The sequence below is a fragment of the Nyctibius grandis genome, chromosome 17 (assembly GCF_013368605.1).
Source record: "Nyctibius grandis isolate bNycGra1 chromosome 17, bNycGra1.pri, whole genome shotgun sequence".
NCBI lineage: Eukaryota > Metazoa > Chordata > Aves > Nyctibiiformes > Nyctibiidae > Nyctibius > Nyctibius grandis.
Genome location: NC_090674.1, coordinates 6808867 through 6824650, shown reverse-complemented (window position 1 = coordinate 6824650; position 15784 = coordinate 6808867). Strand labels below are relative to the sequence as shown.

General features: G+C 38.9%; 2 protein-coding genes across 3 annotated transcripts in view; one reads left to right on the top strand and one right to left on the bottom strand.

The window, feature by feature from the left end:
* The first annotated feature begins 2461 nt into the window (after nucleotides 1–2461).
* FAAP20 (FA core complex associated protein 20) lies at nucleotides 2462–8025 on the top strand. Its single transcript, XM_068414284.1, has 4 exons — nucleotides 2462–2632; nucleotides 3513–3660; nucleotides 4360–4988; nucleotides 6179–8025. Exons 1-4 carry the CDS (start codon nucleotides 2529–2531, stop codon nucleotides 6249–6251), a joined length of 954 nt encoding a protein of 317 aa, XP_068270385.1. The 5' UTR covers nucleotides 2462–2528; the 3' UTR covers nucleotides 6252–8025.
* Nucleotides 7157–15784, bottom strand: part of PRKCZ (protein kinase C zeta) — a 45429-nt gene continuing 36801 nt past the window's right edge. For both annotated transcript variants that reach the window (XM_068414283.1, XM_068414282.1), the window contains exons 13-19: nucleotides 15310–15445; nucleotides 14562–14649; nucleotides 13708–13827; nucleotides 12694–12773; nucleotides 12016–12105; nucleotides 11000–11115; nucleotides 7157–10332 (exon numbers count right to left, since the gene is read on the bottom strand). In XM_068414283.1, coding sequence (XP_068270384.1) covers nucleotides 10245–10332; nucleotides 11000–11115; nucleotides 12016–12105; nucleotides 12694–12773; nucleotides 13708–13827; nucleotides 14562–14649; nucleotides 15310–15445 — 718 coding nt within the window. In that variant the 3' untranslated portion in view covers nucleotides 7157–10244. The remainder of the gene's footprint in view (nucleotides 10333–10999; nucleotides 11116–12015; nucleotides 12106–12693; nucleotides 12774–13707; nucleotides 13828–14561; nucleotides 14650–15309; nucleotides 15446–15784) is intronic.

The following is a 15784-nucleotide window of genomic DNA, read 5'->3' as shown; positions in this document are numbered from 1 at the left end:
TGACTCACAGCACTAACAGTACCATACAGAAACACTTTCAGCATGAAAACGACTACACTTTTGATTGCTGTTTCAGGAGAAGTCATATCTAACAAAATAAATCTCTGTTGGTACAATGCATGATTTAGGAGCAGAGGATTGTCAAGTTAGTATCCAAGGGGTCACTGAGACACATAAAACACTAACCCAAACATCACAGGAACAAAAGAGGAACCCCTGTGGCATAAACAATCATTAACATAGATACACCTAGAAATATGTACAGAGGCCTGCAGACATTAGCTCAGTCTGATAGCTTTCACTGCCCCTCAGATTTTTTTAAAGCAAGATTTTTATATTGTTTGCTGCCGCCAAGTGGCAAAAATCATTGCTGTGTCTTGTAATTCATAGCAGTCATTAAGGCCAGCAAGTAAAAAACCCAAAATGAAATACTTTTTGGTTTGTCTTCAATTAGCATCAGCAGTTATGAAATCCAGTTCCTACCCCTCCTCTGTCATCTCATTTTCAACCACTTAAACGGCTGATCCCCTCTTTCAATCTACACTTTTGCTTTATTTATATACACTTCCTCTTGCTGTTCTTTGCTCTGTCTCTGCTGCCATCACCACCTTTCCTTCCACAGCAGGCCTAAAATCTTCAGATTCAAATTTGCCCCTTGCCTCTGTTCAGCTTACCTTGTTCTGCCTGGAACTTCTGGGGACATGCCTTTCCTACCAAAGAGCAAAGGAGGACCTGTTTCCTGGAATCTCATTTCATCTCACTGGGAAGCAGCTTCTAAATGGCAACAAAAATGAAAGGCAGAACACTGTTTGTAAGTGTCCTGGTATTTCTTGGGCACTGCAGTAGCTGTAACAAATACTAATATGGGAAAATGTTAGTCTGCATGACAGTGATTGGCTTTTCCATTGTCATTTACGTCTTCCTGAATTTCATTCTTATTTTAGTCTGCCTATCACATAGCAGAAGTGCTAGCACTCTAGTACAACTATTGTTTTTTATTATTTTGATTTTTTCAGCTGAGCTATCTATTGTAGAAGTTTACACAGTTTCTATTAGTAACCAAACACTTTACACCTCTAAGATTTTTATCCCCACTCCTACACAAAAAGGAAACCCATCAATGCTCTTTTAATCTTAAAAAATTAGTTATTATATGAAGTAAAAGACATTACCTCACTACAGATATACGAAGCACCTCCAAGATCTCTGGCTGCACTCTAACAATCATCTTCAGCCTGTAACACGGCTGGAGGTGGCTGTCTGGCTGTACCTGTCACTTCTCAGGTCATATCTACCAGGCTATTTCAAATGAGAATCTATGAACTCTGATATCAGAATGGCATCTTCCTGTTTCAGATCTGTTCAAGACATATAGAAAGTCAGGTGAACTGTTACTTAATACTTTTTTTGGTGGTCTGTGTGTCCAACACAATAATTCACAAGCGTAACTTTGAATACAGTGCTGCAGTCAATACTGATACCTCCTTTTTAGTCTGAAGAGTCCAAGGATGAAACAGGCCACAAGACATTCAGTGCTGCATAAAGGAATGTGAACTTGGATTCATCTTTTACCAATAATAAATTGGTTTTATGAAAAAGAGCGCTATGTACCTGCTCTCCCTCATAAACACCTCTTATCAGACAACAGAATTTTTTATTTCCTTATATAATTATTCTCATATCAGTTGTGAAGCATTTAATCAGTTACTTTCTGATCCTTTTATCTACTGTTGGAGAATTATGCAGTCTGTCATCATTTCTCTATGTCTGTCTGGTTTTGAGAAGGCTGCAGCCCCATTAGTGTGTGTCTATCCATTTCAAAAACCACCAGTGACGGCTCCGCTCTAACAAGTGCTTCATTTCAAGTCACCCAGCGACATTCCCGCCAAAAAAGACAAACTGCATCACTTCAACAGATTCTTTCCTGAAAAAGAAATCAGATCAGAGGTGCACTCCCAATCTACTTTACTATTTGGATTAGCAACCTTTGGCTTCAACCTTATACCGCAGTAAACAGATCCAGGGTATCAGCACAAACACCAGCCGAGCCATGACAGAGCTGCGCCCACCGCCATTTTGTCCAACTCAACCGAAGCCCCGATCGTCCTGCTTCACCCACCGGCCCAGCCCGAGGACGGCCCCGTAAACCGCCCTCACCCTACACAAACGCAGACACCAAACCGCTACAAATACATGAAGTTTAAGGAGTAAAGGTAATACGAAAAAGATGACCCTCGAGGCATACAAGCACTTAGCAGCTGAGGGCGGGTACTACGGTCCCCGTCGAGCTCAGCGCGGCGCTGCCCTCAGCGGAGGGGCTGGAAAAGGGCGGGCTCCCCCTCACGAAAAGGGCGGGCTCCCCCTCACGAGAAAAGGGCGGGCTTCCCCTCAGGCTGCGGCTGGCGGCCGCCCGGCGGGAAGCGCTGAGACGGTGCCGCCGCCTCACAGGCGCGCGCAGCGCCGCGCGCCGCCCGCCCAGCGCGGGGCTGTAGGAGGAGGCCGGGCCCGGCGGGCCCCGCGCCTCGGCCATGTCTCAGGAAGGAGCCGCCAAGCTGCGCCTGAAGCCCCGGAAGGCGCCGGCAGCCTGCAGCCGGGAGCCCAGCCCTGGCCGGGAGCCCCCCCGGCGGCGCCAGTGAGTCCGGGCCGGGGGGGAGGGAATGGCTCCCTCGGAGGGGCCGGGAGCAGCGCTGCCGCAGCCGCCCCGAGCGCCCGCCCTCCGCTCTCCCGCCGGGGCCTGGGCGGCCGCTGGGGGCCGGAGGGCCTCGCCCAAGCCGGGACAGGGCCGGGGTGGGACCGCACACGCTCCCGCCTGTGCCAGGCGCCGCAGAAAAGGGGCCGCCCTGCCGTAACGATGCAGCTGGGTCCGCAAACGCAGCTGCGACCTGGAGCGTTCCATAGTCGCACCTCTAGCAGGTGTTAAAGGCTCCTTCATAAACCACCGCCCGTAGCGCCTCTGAAAAACTGAGAAGTGAACCGCAAAATAAAGTGCACCGGGCCCTGCCCCTTCTGTGCATTCTTAGGCACAGAGTGGCCCTGGCAAGGATGGGGCCCATGAGAAATGTTAACGCATGAAAATTAAGTTTTCTTTCTTCAGAATAAAGCTCACAGGAGACCAGAAATAATTCCCATTTTCTCCAGCCCTCGACTAGGGGAGGATTGAGGAGAGGCGGGGTGAAGAAGTAGCGGTGGTTCAGTTCTGTTAGGATGAGCAAGCACGCTGTCAGCTCTGTCCCTTCCAGAAACAGGCCGGTCACGCTGCTTTCTGAGGGCTTGTAAGACTTGTCTCTAGTTTCTTCTCAGTGCAGTGTCATTCCTGGACAGTGACCCAAGAAAATGCATCAGTAAGAAGTGTTAGGTCAAAGGTTGGACTCAATGATCCCAGAGGTCTCTTCCAACCCCGTTGATTCTGTGATTACAGGAGGGGTTAATTAAGAGGCAAACTAATAGCAATGCAGAGTATTTTCTTCCTTGTCTCCCACCCTCAGACTATTGGACTGTCTCTGTCTTTACAGGACATCGACTGAAAGATGTTCCTGGTTTGAAAAGGAAGACTTAAATGAGTGTGAAAAAGCATGGATTTTGTTACTGAAAGACATCAGTGAAGATTTACAGTGCACAAACTGGCAAACAGTGCCCAGTTTTCCGGAGTTCTTTGGAAAGGTAGTGTGCTGTATCCTTGTTGTTTGAGCTTTGTGTACTGCTTACAATAGTGACAGTCTGAATGATGACACTAACAGGGGAAACATCTGAAACAGCTTTTAGAGGTTGGTTTTCAGCTCTTTAGTCTCGAGGCAGAGTGGTGTGACAGCATTGTGGGGCAGGCAGTGTAAGGACAACTACTAGGGACTTTTTTGTGGTATGGCAAATTCTTTACAACATGTTGCTGGAAAGAAGTAAGCTGTGTAAGTATACTGACTGCTCATAAGCACTACCACCTCCCTAACGGAATGAAACTGGAAAAGGCAAACTGTAACAGAAAGGTTAATTACACAGAAACAAGCATTACATTGCTGTGATAGTTGGGCAGTATCATAACATAAAAAACACAGTCCCTCTAAAATAGATTTCCCCCCCCACCCCAAACAGCAGCAGGTTGTGGTTTTCATCCTTAGTCTCTATGGGACATATTAAACAAGTACCCTGTTGTATCAATTTAGAAATGTTAAGGGAAGACACATATTGCATAAACTCCAGGAAGTTCCTGATTGCTGTACACGTGCTAGAGAGGGATGTAAATAAAATGTTCTTTTCTTCAATGCAGTGTAGCCTTCTCAGTATTTGTAATATATTCAGCCTTGGGTTTATTTATTGATTGAACTGCATTTGTTTGAAGACATTGTGTGTGTATGTGTGTCACAGAGTTCCGAGGAAGAGAGTCTACAAAAACAAGAAGTCTTTACAATTGGAATGAAAGAATTTCAGTGGGTATCATTCCCATCTTTTTGCAAAGAAAAGTGTCTAAACCCAAAGGATCCTACCTCCCATCAGCTAGTACAGAGCCAGGTCGACCCTGTACAGCAAGGACGGGGCCAAGCAGATAAACTGAAAAGTTTACCTTCTACAGCTGAAAAAACATGCTGTGTAACTATTACAGATCAAGCCAAAAATATGGTTGGGGAAGACACAAAAGGTATTTCAAACCTGGATGCAAGTCCTAACTCCTGTAAACTCACTCAGCACAGAAGTTCTACACACCACTTGGCATTGCCGCAAAGCTCTGCAAAAGCTTTTAGCTTTCAAGAGTACTGCAGAGGCACCGGACAGAAGAGCAGGGAAAACAGAAAAGAAAACGATGGGCAAGAGCTTCAAATACAAACACATCAAGGGACTATGTCATTTGGTGAGGCCAGACGTGTGCCTGCAGAGAAGCAGCCTCCTCTTGGGAGCATACCTGGAACTGAAAGCTGCACGGAGAAGACAGAAAATCAGAGTGAAGGATCTTCAACTCTTGACAGCTGTCCAATGTGTCTGATGAGTTTTAGTGGAACGTAAGTTTTTTGGTTTTGTTTTGTTTGTTTTTTTTTTCCCCAACAGTTTCACAGTATACAAACCCCAACATGGTTCTGGATGCATTCTCTATATACAAAATAATGAAAATAAACAAAACTTTTACTGTAAAGTACTACTTAACTGTCAGAATTACCTACTTCTCAGTTTAGAAGTTAATGATTACTACGTTATACTGCTTCAAAAAACTAAGTCTGAACGCTCTGGTAAACCTTGCTAGTATATACAGAATGAGTATTGTTAAATACTCAAGTATGAAAAGACTTTGTGACATTTGTATCATAATCCAAATACCATTCTGGTGCACCATTCTCGATAGTTACAAGCTAACGTCAGAGCTAGATGGATTAATCTCATACCTGTCACTTTTTCTTCAAGATCTGGACTTCACTGTTACAGCTATACTGGTGCCTGTTCAGCAAGTACCTGGATGCCTTTGGCTGAGCAACTGTGCTCTTAATTTTAGATTTAGCTTTCAAGGTCTGGGCAAGATGGAAGGAAGCAGATTTTTCTTACGCGAGCTCTGATTAGAACCACTCAATGAGACTTCAGTCCTGTTGCTGTCAGGCTGTTATTAAAAAAAAAAAATCCTCCCTCCCAGCAACTGAATATCTACTTTACAATAAGAATTATGTTGTCTCTTGAAATTACACCATTTAATAGTATGTAGACTGTCAGAGATCCTGAAAATGTGCTTTTCAACAGGTCCTCTAATACTGCAAGATTTATTGGCTATAACTTTGTTTTCTTTCTTCTGGAGACTGAACAAGGAGACAAAAGGATGGCTTCATTAATATGTATAAAATCGTGGCCAGTATATCAAGAGATGTAGACTAAGCATACTTCAGCTCTTCATGTTCAGTTCTGTGCTGCTGGTAACTCTGTGCTGATTAGGATTAGTTTTGATTTCTATAGAAGCCGCTTCACAAAAAATTACTGTAACAGTGGCAGTGGGGAGGGTCACGTCCCAATCACAAAAATAGTCCTCCAAAAAAGGAAACTGAAAGCAGACATGAGAAAGCTCCTTCCTCTATCTGAGCACAGGAAGGACTAGCCTATTAAGCTACTAGAACACTTCTGTGATTGCTTAGGAAACGAGGGAGTGAAGGTGAATAGTGTAAATAAAAGATTTGACTTTGTTTCTCACTGATGGAATTCTCTGTGTTTGCAGACTGTCCCAACTGGATATTGATGGCCATCTTGCTAAGTGCTTGTCTGAAAGTGCAGATGATGTCATGTGGTGAATCCAGAAGAGTGAGGAGCGAAGGAACAAGGCCAAGGATGAACCTTTCTCAAAGGAAAAGGAAAAATGTGTCAAGGAAGCACATTCTTGTCTCAGACTTGCTTAAGAATCACAAACCAATAACTTAGTAGAAGGTCAAGTGCCACCTGCCTGTTTGGGGTCTTTTTAGTTTAAATCCTCTCAAATACCTGTAAAGTAGGTTCTAGTTCTGAAAATGGTGCTGTTGGATGTCCTAGAGACCCCCAGGGAAATCAGTCTTGGTACTCCTGGAATCTGGGTACTTCTGAAAAAAACGTACTATTGTAAATCCCTGAAGAACCTGTTTTGTCTGATGCACCATAGTTGTTCTGAATCTCTAAGTGTACAAGAAAGCAACTGAACAAGAGAGAACTATTACTTAATCCAAAAGTTTACTGACCTTTTTTTTTTTCTAAACAGGTAATCTGTGAAAATAAGCTTAATTAAAAAGTCATTCAAGCTTACCATTTTTCATGATTTTAATATCCAAGAACTTATGACTGTACAGTTGATTCTGTGAGTAGATCTATGTTAAAAGGAAACACAACCCAGACCAAATAAAGGGTGTGGGGTTTTTTTTTACCTTCCTGAAGGAACACAGCTAAATTCATAACCTTACTTTGTAGGTTTCTCAGTCAGCATCCACTTGATTAACATGACTAGTCTCAACTAGGCTCCAGAAGGAACATTTCTCCTGCCAGTTTCACAATACTGAAATGCAAAGCAAGATTTTGTGTAGTCAGTCATCTGAAACAGCTGCTTTTTGTATCAGTTCCCCACCCTCCCCCTTAGAAACCATCAATGAATGACAATAAATGACATTCAGCAATAGTTTAACAACAAGTGGAAGGGCTGAAATAAGCCAGAGCAGGTTGTTCACTTCCCCCAGGCACAGGTCACTGTTCACTGAACAGGGGATCTTGTCCATGCAGTGCACCATGTGTCTCCAGTCACCACGTTACCATCCCAACCAGTTCCCTGTCAAAGGGCCACACACAAGAGGAGGACACTTGACCTGTTCCAGCTGTTTTGATCACAGCTGCCTTCGCACACAGGGAAGAGTGCAGCTCAGCTTAACAGTCTTCAGTACCCGAATGGTCTATCTCAACAAACCTGTGCCCTGGACCTCAAAAACACACAGTTCAGGTGATCCAAAGATACAGAATAAACACAGAGTACAGTATCCAAACACAGGAAGAATCTTATGGATTTAATTTACAATGGGGTCTCTTTAAAAAGTGCAAGTTGGACATAGCTCAGTTGACTGATAAATAATAACAGTCTATTAAATTTTTCATTAAAGTCTTTAATAGATGTGCAAGAATATAAATGATCTTAGCTGTTATGGATTAGTATACCATCTTCTGCACAATTAAAACTGGTCAGCAAAGATCCCAACTAATTAATTATACAAAACTACAAGAACATATTTACTGTTTTACAATCATTAAATTAGCTAGAATTTTCATTTACTATTTCAAATAAGACAACTATATATCATTACCAGATCCATTTGTAATATATTAGGATTTTTTTTTTCCAAACCACACATTTAATTACATCCTTCATTTTCTTTTATTTATAAAACAAGTACTTTATATAAAAAATTTCCCCTTCATCATGAACAGAACATTATTCAAACACTTGCACATGAGCAACCAAACTCGTATCCAGCAAACTATTTGGCAACACAGCAACATTGTAAATGCCTGTAAAATTTTAAATAAAATCAAGTAGTCTTTACAATGTTTAGCAAATGTGTCTTTCTGTTCTTCCTTCCCTCCCTCCCAAAATGTTCTGAAACCTAGAAAAAAGGTTAAAAAAAACCCCCAACCCAAGTTTCTAATATTTCCATTTTAAAGTCCTATGCCCTGGCATGTCAAAGGACAGCTTAACCTGTCATATTTCCATTCATGAGCTGCCTGCAGTCACTCTTGACAACTATTGATTACTTTTATTACCAGGGGAGTTGAAAACACTGAAAGAAAAAGTATTCAGGGTAAATAAAGTAGTTGCCAGGGAGAAGGGAAAAAAGGAGTAATTAAAAAATGTCAGATTACATTTAAAATGTCAATGTTTCCTTAATAAAGTATCTAAAGTCCAGGCATTTGAGGCAAGTACTTCTAACAGGTTAAATTATTTAATGCTGATTAAAACACATTTTGCTTAATATGAAAAGCTACAGTCCGACAGAGAGAAACCCACAACTTAAATCTGAATGGGATTCATGTAACTAAATAACCACAGGTCTGCATAATTGTGGCTAATGAGGGGATACAAAATGTAGATTGTTAATCAATGATTAATTGAAAATTTTAAACAATGTTTTGGCAGTCTCGTCCTAGCACCTCATGACTTGGATGTGAATCCGAAAGATGTCATGTTCAGCACCGAATGCAATGCTGTACCCTGAGAAAACCATATGTTAATGTAAAGAAAGTGAGAGTGTTGTAATTTATCCTGCATTTTACACCAAATTAGGTGAGATGTCATGGCACAGGGTTTCTCATTTTTTCCTTCCCACATGATTTTTTTTTTTCTTATCTCTACAACCCACACAATATAGTTAAACCAAAATCTAGCAAAAAGAAACACTGCCTCTGCTGCTGTTACCTGCAGAGGCAGGTAGATCTTCACAAGCATCTGAAGCTCCCGACAGCAGTGCACACTCACCAATCCTCAAACACGGTGGCGGGAGCTTTTCCAAGCTGATAAATTGTTAAACTTTTTGATGTAATATACCCTTTCCCTGCCCGCCCCATCCCACCCCACTTCCACCTGAAGGGATTTGATAGTTATTTTTTGCTTTATCCAATTTCTTAGGTATTCATTTTTCTTCCATTAAAAAGAATTTTCTACTTTGATGCAAATCATTTTACCAAAACATCCCATTCTCTTAGGTAGAATGATTAGTTATTAATATACACTGAGTAACTGTAAGCAGACAGTTTATAGTAAGTAGGAGGTGTGCTTTATCAGGAAAGTGTATTTTATATTATGGTTATTCGAGATTTACTATTTAAACTTTAAGGCTACGCTTTATTAAGCTTTTGCTCTACTTCTGAATAATTGTATTGTTGATAAAAATACTTTTCAAAAATCTAATATACAACACAACATCATTGTAGGTGTAGGCACTGCTTAAGTACTTTCAGAATTTCAGATCCCTTGTGTGCAAATTTAGTTTTCTTCAATCTATACATTTTGGTAAATTTGGAGCTTAAAACCACAGATTTTTAAATTGATCCTGTAAATTCTAATTTGGAATTAATATTGCTGAGTCACTCTGCATTTCAAATTCGATAAAGATGCAAATGAACATCAGGCTGCAGCTATGAACTGTAGGTTTCATACGTAAATGGTTACTTAATATTAACAAGCAGAACTTACCAGGTTTAAGAACGTTCCAAATATGTAATAATTCTTCAATGCAGTTTATCCATTTAGGCACTTAAATCTTGTACCCAAATTTATGTTTTGATTGCTAATAAAACACAACTCCTTTTAAATATATCTGAGACGTTTAGACAGGTACCACTTGTGAAAAAAGGCATCAAAAATAAGCTTCAACACCACCGTAATATATTTTATTCTTCAGGATGTTACACTGTAATATTCTTCAATTGGCAGCTCATTGCATCAAGTGTTTGTAGAAAGTGTGTAGATCTCAAAGTTTTTCAGAATCTCCTTTTCCAGGGATGCAATGAACGTTTCAATCCTTCATGAAACAGGCACAAAATGCAAATTCCTTCATTAATGAAGCCAGTTCTGTCAGTGCCCAGGCGTTACGGATCACTAAGTGGCAGAAGACACCCACCGGAATCATTATTTCTCTTCTTTGATATTCAGCAGCAATTTTTTTTAAATCATTGGTCTCCATCCAAAATCTGACAGTCCCCAGCCTTGCATGCATATACTGTAGTTAAGGATAAATTTAAAGGTCATTCACACTGTCCACAACGAAGATGTCATTCCTTCATACCGTTTCTTCTGTTGACAGCAACAATGGATTAATATATTCAAATCCTTCAAATTCTGACTGATCTATTCGCTTTATTATATCTCTGAAAAACAAATGAAAGCCTTGATTTACTTTTATCAATCGCAAATACTATTGTTGTTGCTGTACTTTTTCTTCAAACAACAACAACATACCTTACAGAAATGTATGGGTATGAAGTTGTACAGAAGCAACAATAAATGCGAAAAAATAAGTCTCAGAACATACAAATACTTAACATTATATCCCAATATCTAAAGCAACACAACTGGAAATTTTGAGACATCTGATAAAAAGTTTCTGCTCCCCTTCCAGTTAGGCGACATGCATACTGACAGGGCCCAAAAAGAATCATATAATAAATGACTTGTTTTATAATACCGATTTACAAATAAGAAACAGGTATTTTGCTGTCAGCAAGGGCTGCTCATGTTATATGTAAGATAAATACTATGAAAGAGTCAAGCACAAAGCTAATACTTTTTTAAAAATACGTATTGTATGCACACTTAACAGCACAGCAATACTGTAGTCTGAACTTTTATTAGAATACCAGGCAGTCTTCTAATATCTAAGAAGTATAAGTTATGCAAGATATGTAGGATATAAAGAATTTCAAATTAACTTGACTATGTTCTAATGCTAAGTACATAGTCTCTTAGTAATTTTCAAGTAATCTATAAATTAATCTCTTAATATACAATTGTATTTGGGGAAAAAGAAAAGCATACTCATCATCTGGGGTTAGCTGCACAGGTTCGCTGGTGAACTGTGTATCAAAGTTATCCAAACCGTAATCGTCTGTGATCTGAGGCTGAAATGGAGGGGTCGCTTGCTTCTTTTCCAGCTGAGAAAAAAATATAATGGGAGAGGGGAAAAATTAAAATATTGAATATTTACAAAATCCCCTAAGAACATCAACACACATCAGCATGAATGTACTCCAGAGCCAAAGTCACTATAGTTGAGTTTAATATTGGTGGAAATATAAACACATTAAATACAATCTGACATTAAGTTTCAGACTAGTAGGTTTTGACACTAAATGGTATATGCCCATCTTGTTTACCCTACTGCTGTATTTTAAAGACAGTAAGTTCAAAAATTACCAGAAATTAATAAAATTTTAAGTTCAAGACTATAGAAAAGCTGTTTCCCAAGTCTCTTGCCCTATATATTAAGAAAAATACTGTTGCTATATACATCTGGCTCAACAGTTTTTAAACAGAGAACATACTCTAGAAGCTTTCCATTCAAGCCAAGATGCTTTCCAAGAATGTAACTTATTTTTCCCTTTTATAAGCTCCTCTAACGTTCCCTCTTGTAAAAGTCTGAACAGCAGGCTTCAAAGGAAAAATGTAATCGTGCCGTTTTCTCTCCTCCACTGAACCTCTCTCATGTTATTACAGGCACTGCTGCCTGCCTGTTCCTACACTTCCTGTAGCCTTCCTAGGACTAGGAAAATAGTATGTGCATATTTTTCCACTGTTCAACTAGGTATTAAAAAATGTAATGCTGGTTAAGACGGTGTTCCTGACTTAATTGTTTTATTGCTCAAGTGTCAATAAACGTAACAACGTCATTTCTGTGATGGTTTCCTACGATGAAGACAGAAGTAGGCACAATTACCAAGTAACAGAAGCTTTTAAAAAAACCTGTGGATTCAATCAAATTCCTTATTTGCACATTTAATAAACTACGAGAATTTTCCTTTTGAACACACAGAAACAGAAGTAATTATTTTTACCAGATCCCAGTCTATGCTGCGGAAAAACGTATGAGACTTGATATCAGAAAATCCTGTCTGGGGCTGACAACCAAGCCTTTCTTTGGGGTCCTGCGGAGAACACAGAAACTCGTATCACACACCCTGAGCCAGTTACAGTCCAGTTAGTCAAAAGCCCACATAGATGACTCCAGCATTCCCTAGTACTACGCAAACTGCTGCTAAGATACACCTATTATGGCTATCAAGAGCTTTTCTTTTTTTTTTTTTTTTTAATGAAGTTTGTTTGGAATTTCATTTTAAAATTATTTTTACAACTTCTTAAAATAAAAAAAAAAAAATCTAGATTTATCTAGTAGTGTACAATTCATATCCTTCTTTTCTCCATCAAAAAATGATAATGGTTCTATGGATTTCAATCAGCTTAATTAAATGAGTAGTAAGTATTACAGAAGAGTTTATAAACAAGCCTATAGTTATTTTTTTTTTCCACTAGGTGCAGGCTTTTAAATCAAATCCATGCTATGGAATTCCCTCAGTAAATTAGCAAGTAAGAAGTGGGTTTTTTTAACATACAGGATACCAAGGTTTTATAGATTTTCTTAATAGTAAGCAGATTAACTTCTTAACTGTATTGCTTTCAACGGGAAGCTCTGACTTCCAGATCTTAGATGCTAAAAATAAGAGAATGTTATTTACCTTGTTTAAAAATCCTTTTAACACATGGGAAGCCTTGACAGAAAGAAACCTTGGAATCCGGATTGGCTTCTCAAGAATAACTGTTACAGGTTTAAAAACAGCAATATTGTTTTTTGGTTTATGACATTGACCATGATTTCAATACAAACACTGTATTATTTAAATATGTTACTATTTGGAAAATGGGAATATATGGTAATTAAAATAATGCAAACAAAAGGAGCTAGAGTAATTCAAGGCACTGTTATACTGACATGTCAAGACTTCCTAAAAGAATTGTTAGCTTCATTATCTTTTTCTACTGTTTGTAGTATAAACAGGGAATAAAACCTTTTCAGTGTCCTCACTATATGAGAAGTGATTGATTTAACATTAGGGTTGTCCAGAAGACCAGGGCAGATCCTGTTACATAATTGCAGTAACTAGTTTAAAGAATGGTTCTGCATATTAGGGAGCAGGCAACTTCGCAACTCCCCAAACTGTTACAGGGTTTCTACTGTGATAAATATGGCAAGTATTACTACTTTGGTTTAGGAAAATTCGTACATAACTATTCCCAAAAGGTAAAGCTGAATACTTATATTAATTTCATCAGAAGTAAAAAAAATAATTAAAAGTTATCTGGAGCAAAACTACAGGTTGGTTGGTTTCTGTCAAGGAAGATCTCCTATCCTCTCACGTAGCACTGAATTTTAAAATGAATTCTTGGCCGGTGGACTGCTTTCCAACAGAGATACCACTGCAGACAATTTCTGTCTTTCTGAACTGTGGACATTTTTAAAAAAAATATTTTGTTGTCTGAAGAAGGCTTCCTAATTGCAGACCATTTTATCTGAGTTCAACAAAATCAATTCCTGGGATGAAGAACTGGAAATACTGGGGCCCTTGATCTACAGGCAGCTATGGGATAACAATGGAAAAGGAAAATTTAACTGTCCTACTAGAACTGCTAATTTTCATTATTTCTCCCCCAAGAAGGAAAAAAATAAAAGAAAAAAATCAAGATGACTATACCTTGGAAGAGGTAATCTTCAGTGTTCATGTCTGGATTGTCAGTAATAATATCAAACGGAGACCTTCCTGCCATCATTTCAAACATCAACACACCGAGAGCCCACCAGTCCACACTGAACCCTGTAAATAATTGCAGAGCAGATTTTCAGCCAGGACACCTTGAATTCAGGTGTTGTTTGTCATATAAATGAAGATTAATGGCCTGGTTCTACAAAGCACTGAAATTCTCTACTTCCACTGAAGCCACAGCCATCACGACTTACACTATCACTGGATGAGGCTTGAGGCTGGGATTACAAAAGGTGATCTGTAGGAGTTTGCAGGCGGCTGCCAGACAGCAATGCTTCAGTGAAAATTCAGTGTATTTAAGATGGAAATTTTCAGATTTTTTTTTAAAAAGTCGAACATTATAGTATCTTATAACTAAATGACAGGTTCAACCTATTGATCAGATCAGTTCAGAACTACCACCACTGGCTAAAAAGACTATTAAACTTTTGACTTTTGCATAAGCAATAACTTTTTGTTATAGCATTCTGTAACCTTGTCTGGAGGACAAGAGTAGCTGGGATGTCAAGTTCTTCAAGGAGTGGATTTGGTTTTGCTACAGTATCATTTAAGAGTTATTTTTCAGGTTAAAGTATGACTTAAAAGAAGCTGAAATGAGTGATTGCAAGAGAAAAAAATAATCTTATTTCAGAAAAAAATTAAACTCTACAATATGCATTCAATTTTCTCAACATATAATGGCACAAAAATCTGGAAATGTAAAAATAATTGTATTTGAGCCAACCTACAATTAGAATTTTGCTCTGTGATTTATTGTAACTACAAATTGTTTAGTCACAGCTTACCATATTCTTCTCCTCTGAGGATCTCTGGTGCAATATAATTTGGTGTTCCACAGAAAGTGCTTGTAGTGTCACCAGGGCCCAAACCTTCCTACATGCATAAATCATTTCATAAATTAAAAGCTGACCTCCTTCTCCAGGAATTTCCCTTAATTAGACTTAGAAAGCCAAGTTACTCAGGGTGTCTAAAGACCTTCCTTTCAAAAAAGGCAACACTAGAGGAAAATAAATACTCACAGTGCTCAAAGCTAGCTTGTGACTTTACAACTTATCTTCAGCAAATCAATTGATTAAAACTGAATCACAACACATTTGTAACAACATTTTGCAAATGCAAATTTTGCATTCACATTCACAGAAGCACAGTTACTAAGAGATGGAAAAGACCCTTTTAAAAACATACTTGTCTTAAAGATAAATTTTCTAACTTGGGTCACATAGGAAACTTAAATAGGTAAAAGAAATTAACTTGGCCAACAGGCCAAACTTCTGTCCCCAAAAATGACCCACATAACTTGAAATACACAAAGGAAAAAATTACAAATGTGGTTCTATTCTTCCAACAGTCATTTTTCAGAATAAAGTTCCCATTCCACAACCACTGGGCTCAGTAACACTAGCACTAAAATAAGGATAACTTGGCTCAGTTTTCTCTTAATATCACTGGATGCGGTATTTGACTTAGAAGCATGACCAGAGAGATATATTACTGAATGACAAAGTGACAAAAGAAAGGTAAGAAAAGTCCTACCTTGCACATGCCATAATCTGTTAGTTTGATATGACCCTCTGCATCTAAAAGAACATTGTCTAGTTTTAAATCTCTGTAGATTATGCCTCTCTCGTGCAGGAAGTTTAGAGCAATACAAATTTCAGCAGCATAAAACCTGAAATTAAAAAGGAGAAAATACATATTAGCATTAAGATTGTACCAAAGCTAGTACAATTAAAAAAAACTGTTCTTAAAACATCACTTTACAGTCAGCTTTTCTCTATCAACAGCGTTACAAAAAGAAGGCACACTTATGAATAAAGACACTGATCTCCTATTGTACAACCCTTCCTTAAATTAAATATGGGAAATTATTTTTTTCATTCTACTAATTAAGAAAATATTTATTCTTTATCCTACAGATTTTTTTCTGAGAATTCCAAGTACGACATAGGAGATCTGTATTTTCACCTTAAGTTATGATGAGACTTTACATAGTGCAAAGCCATGTAAA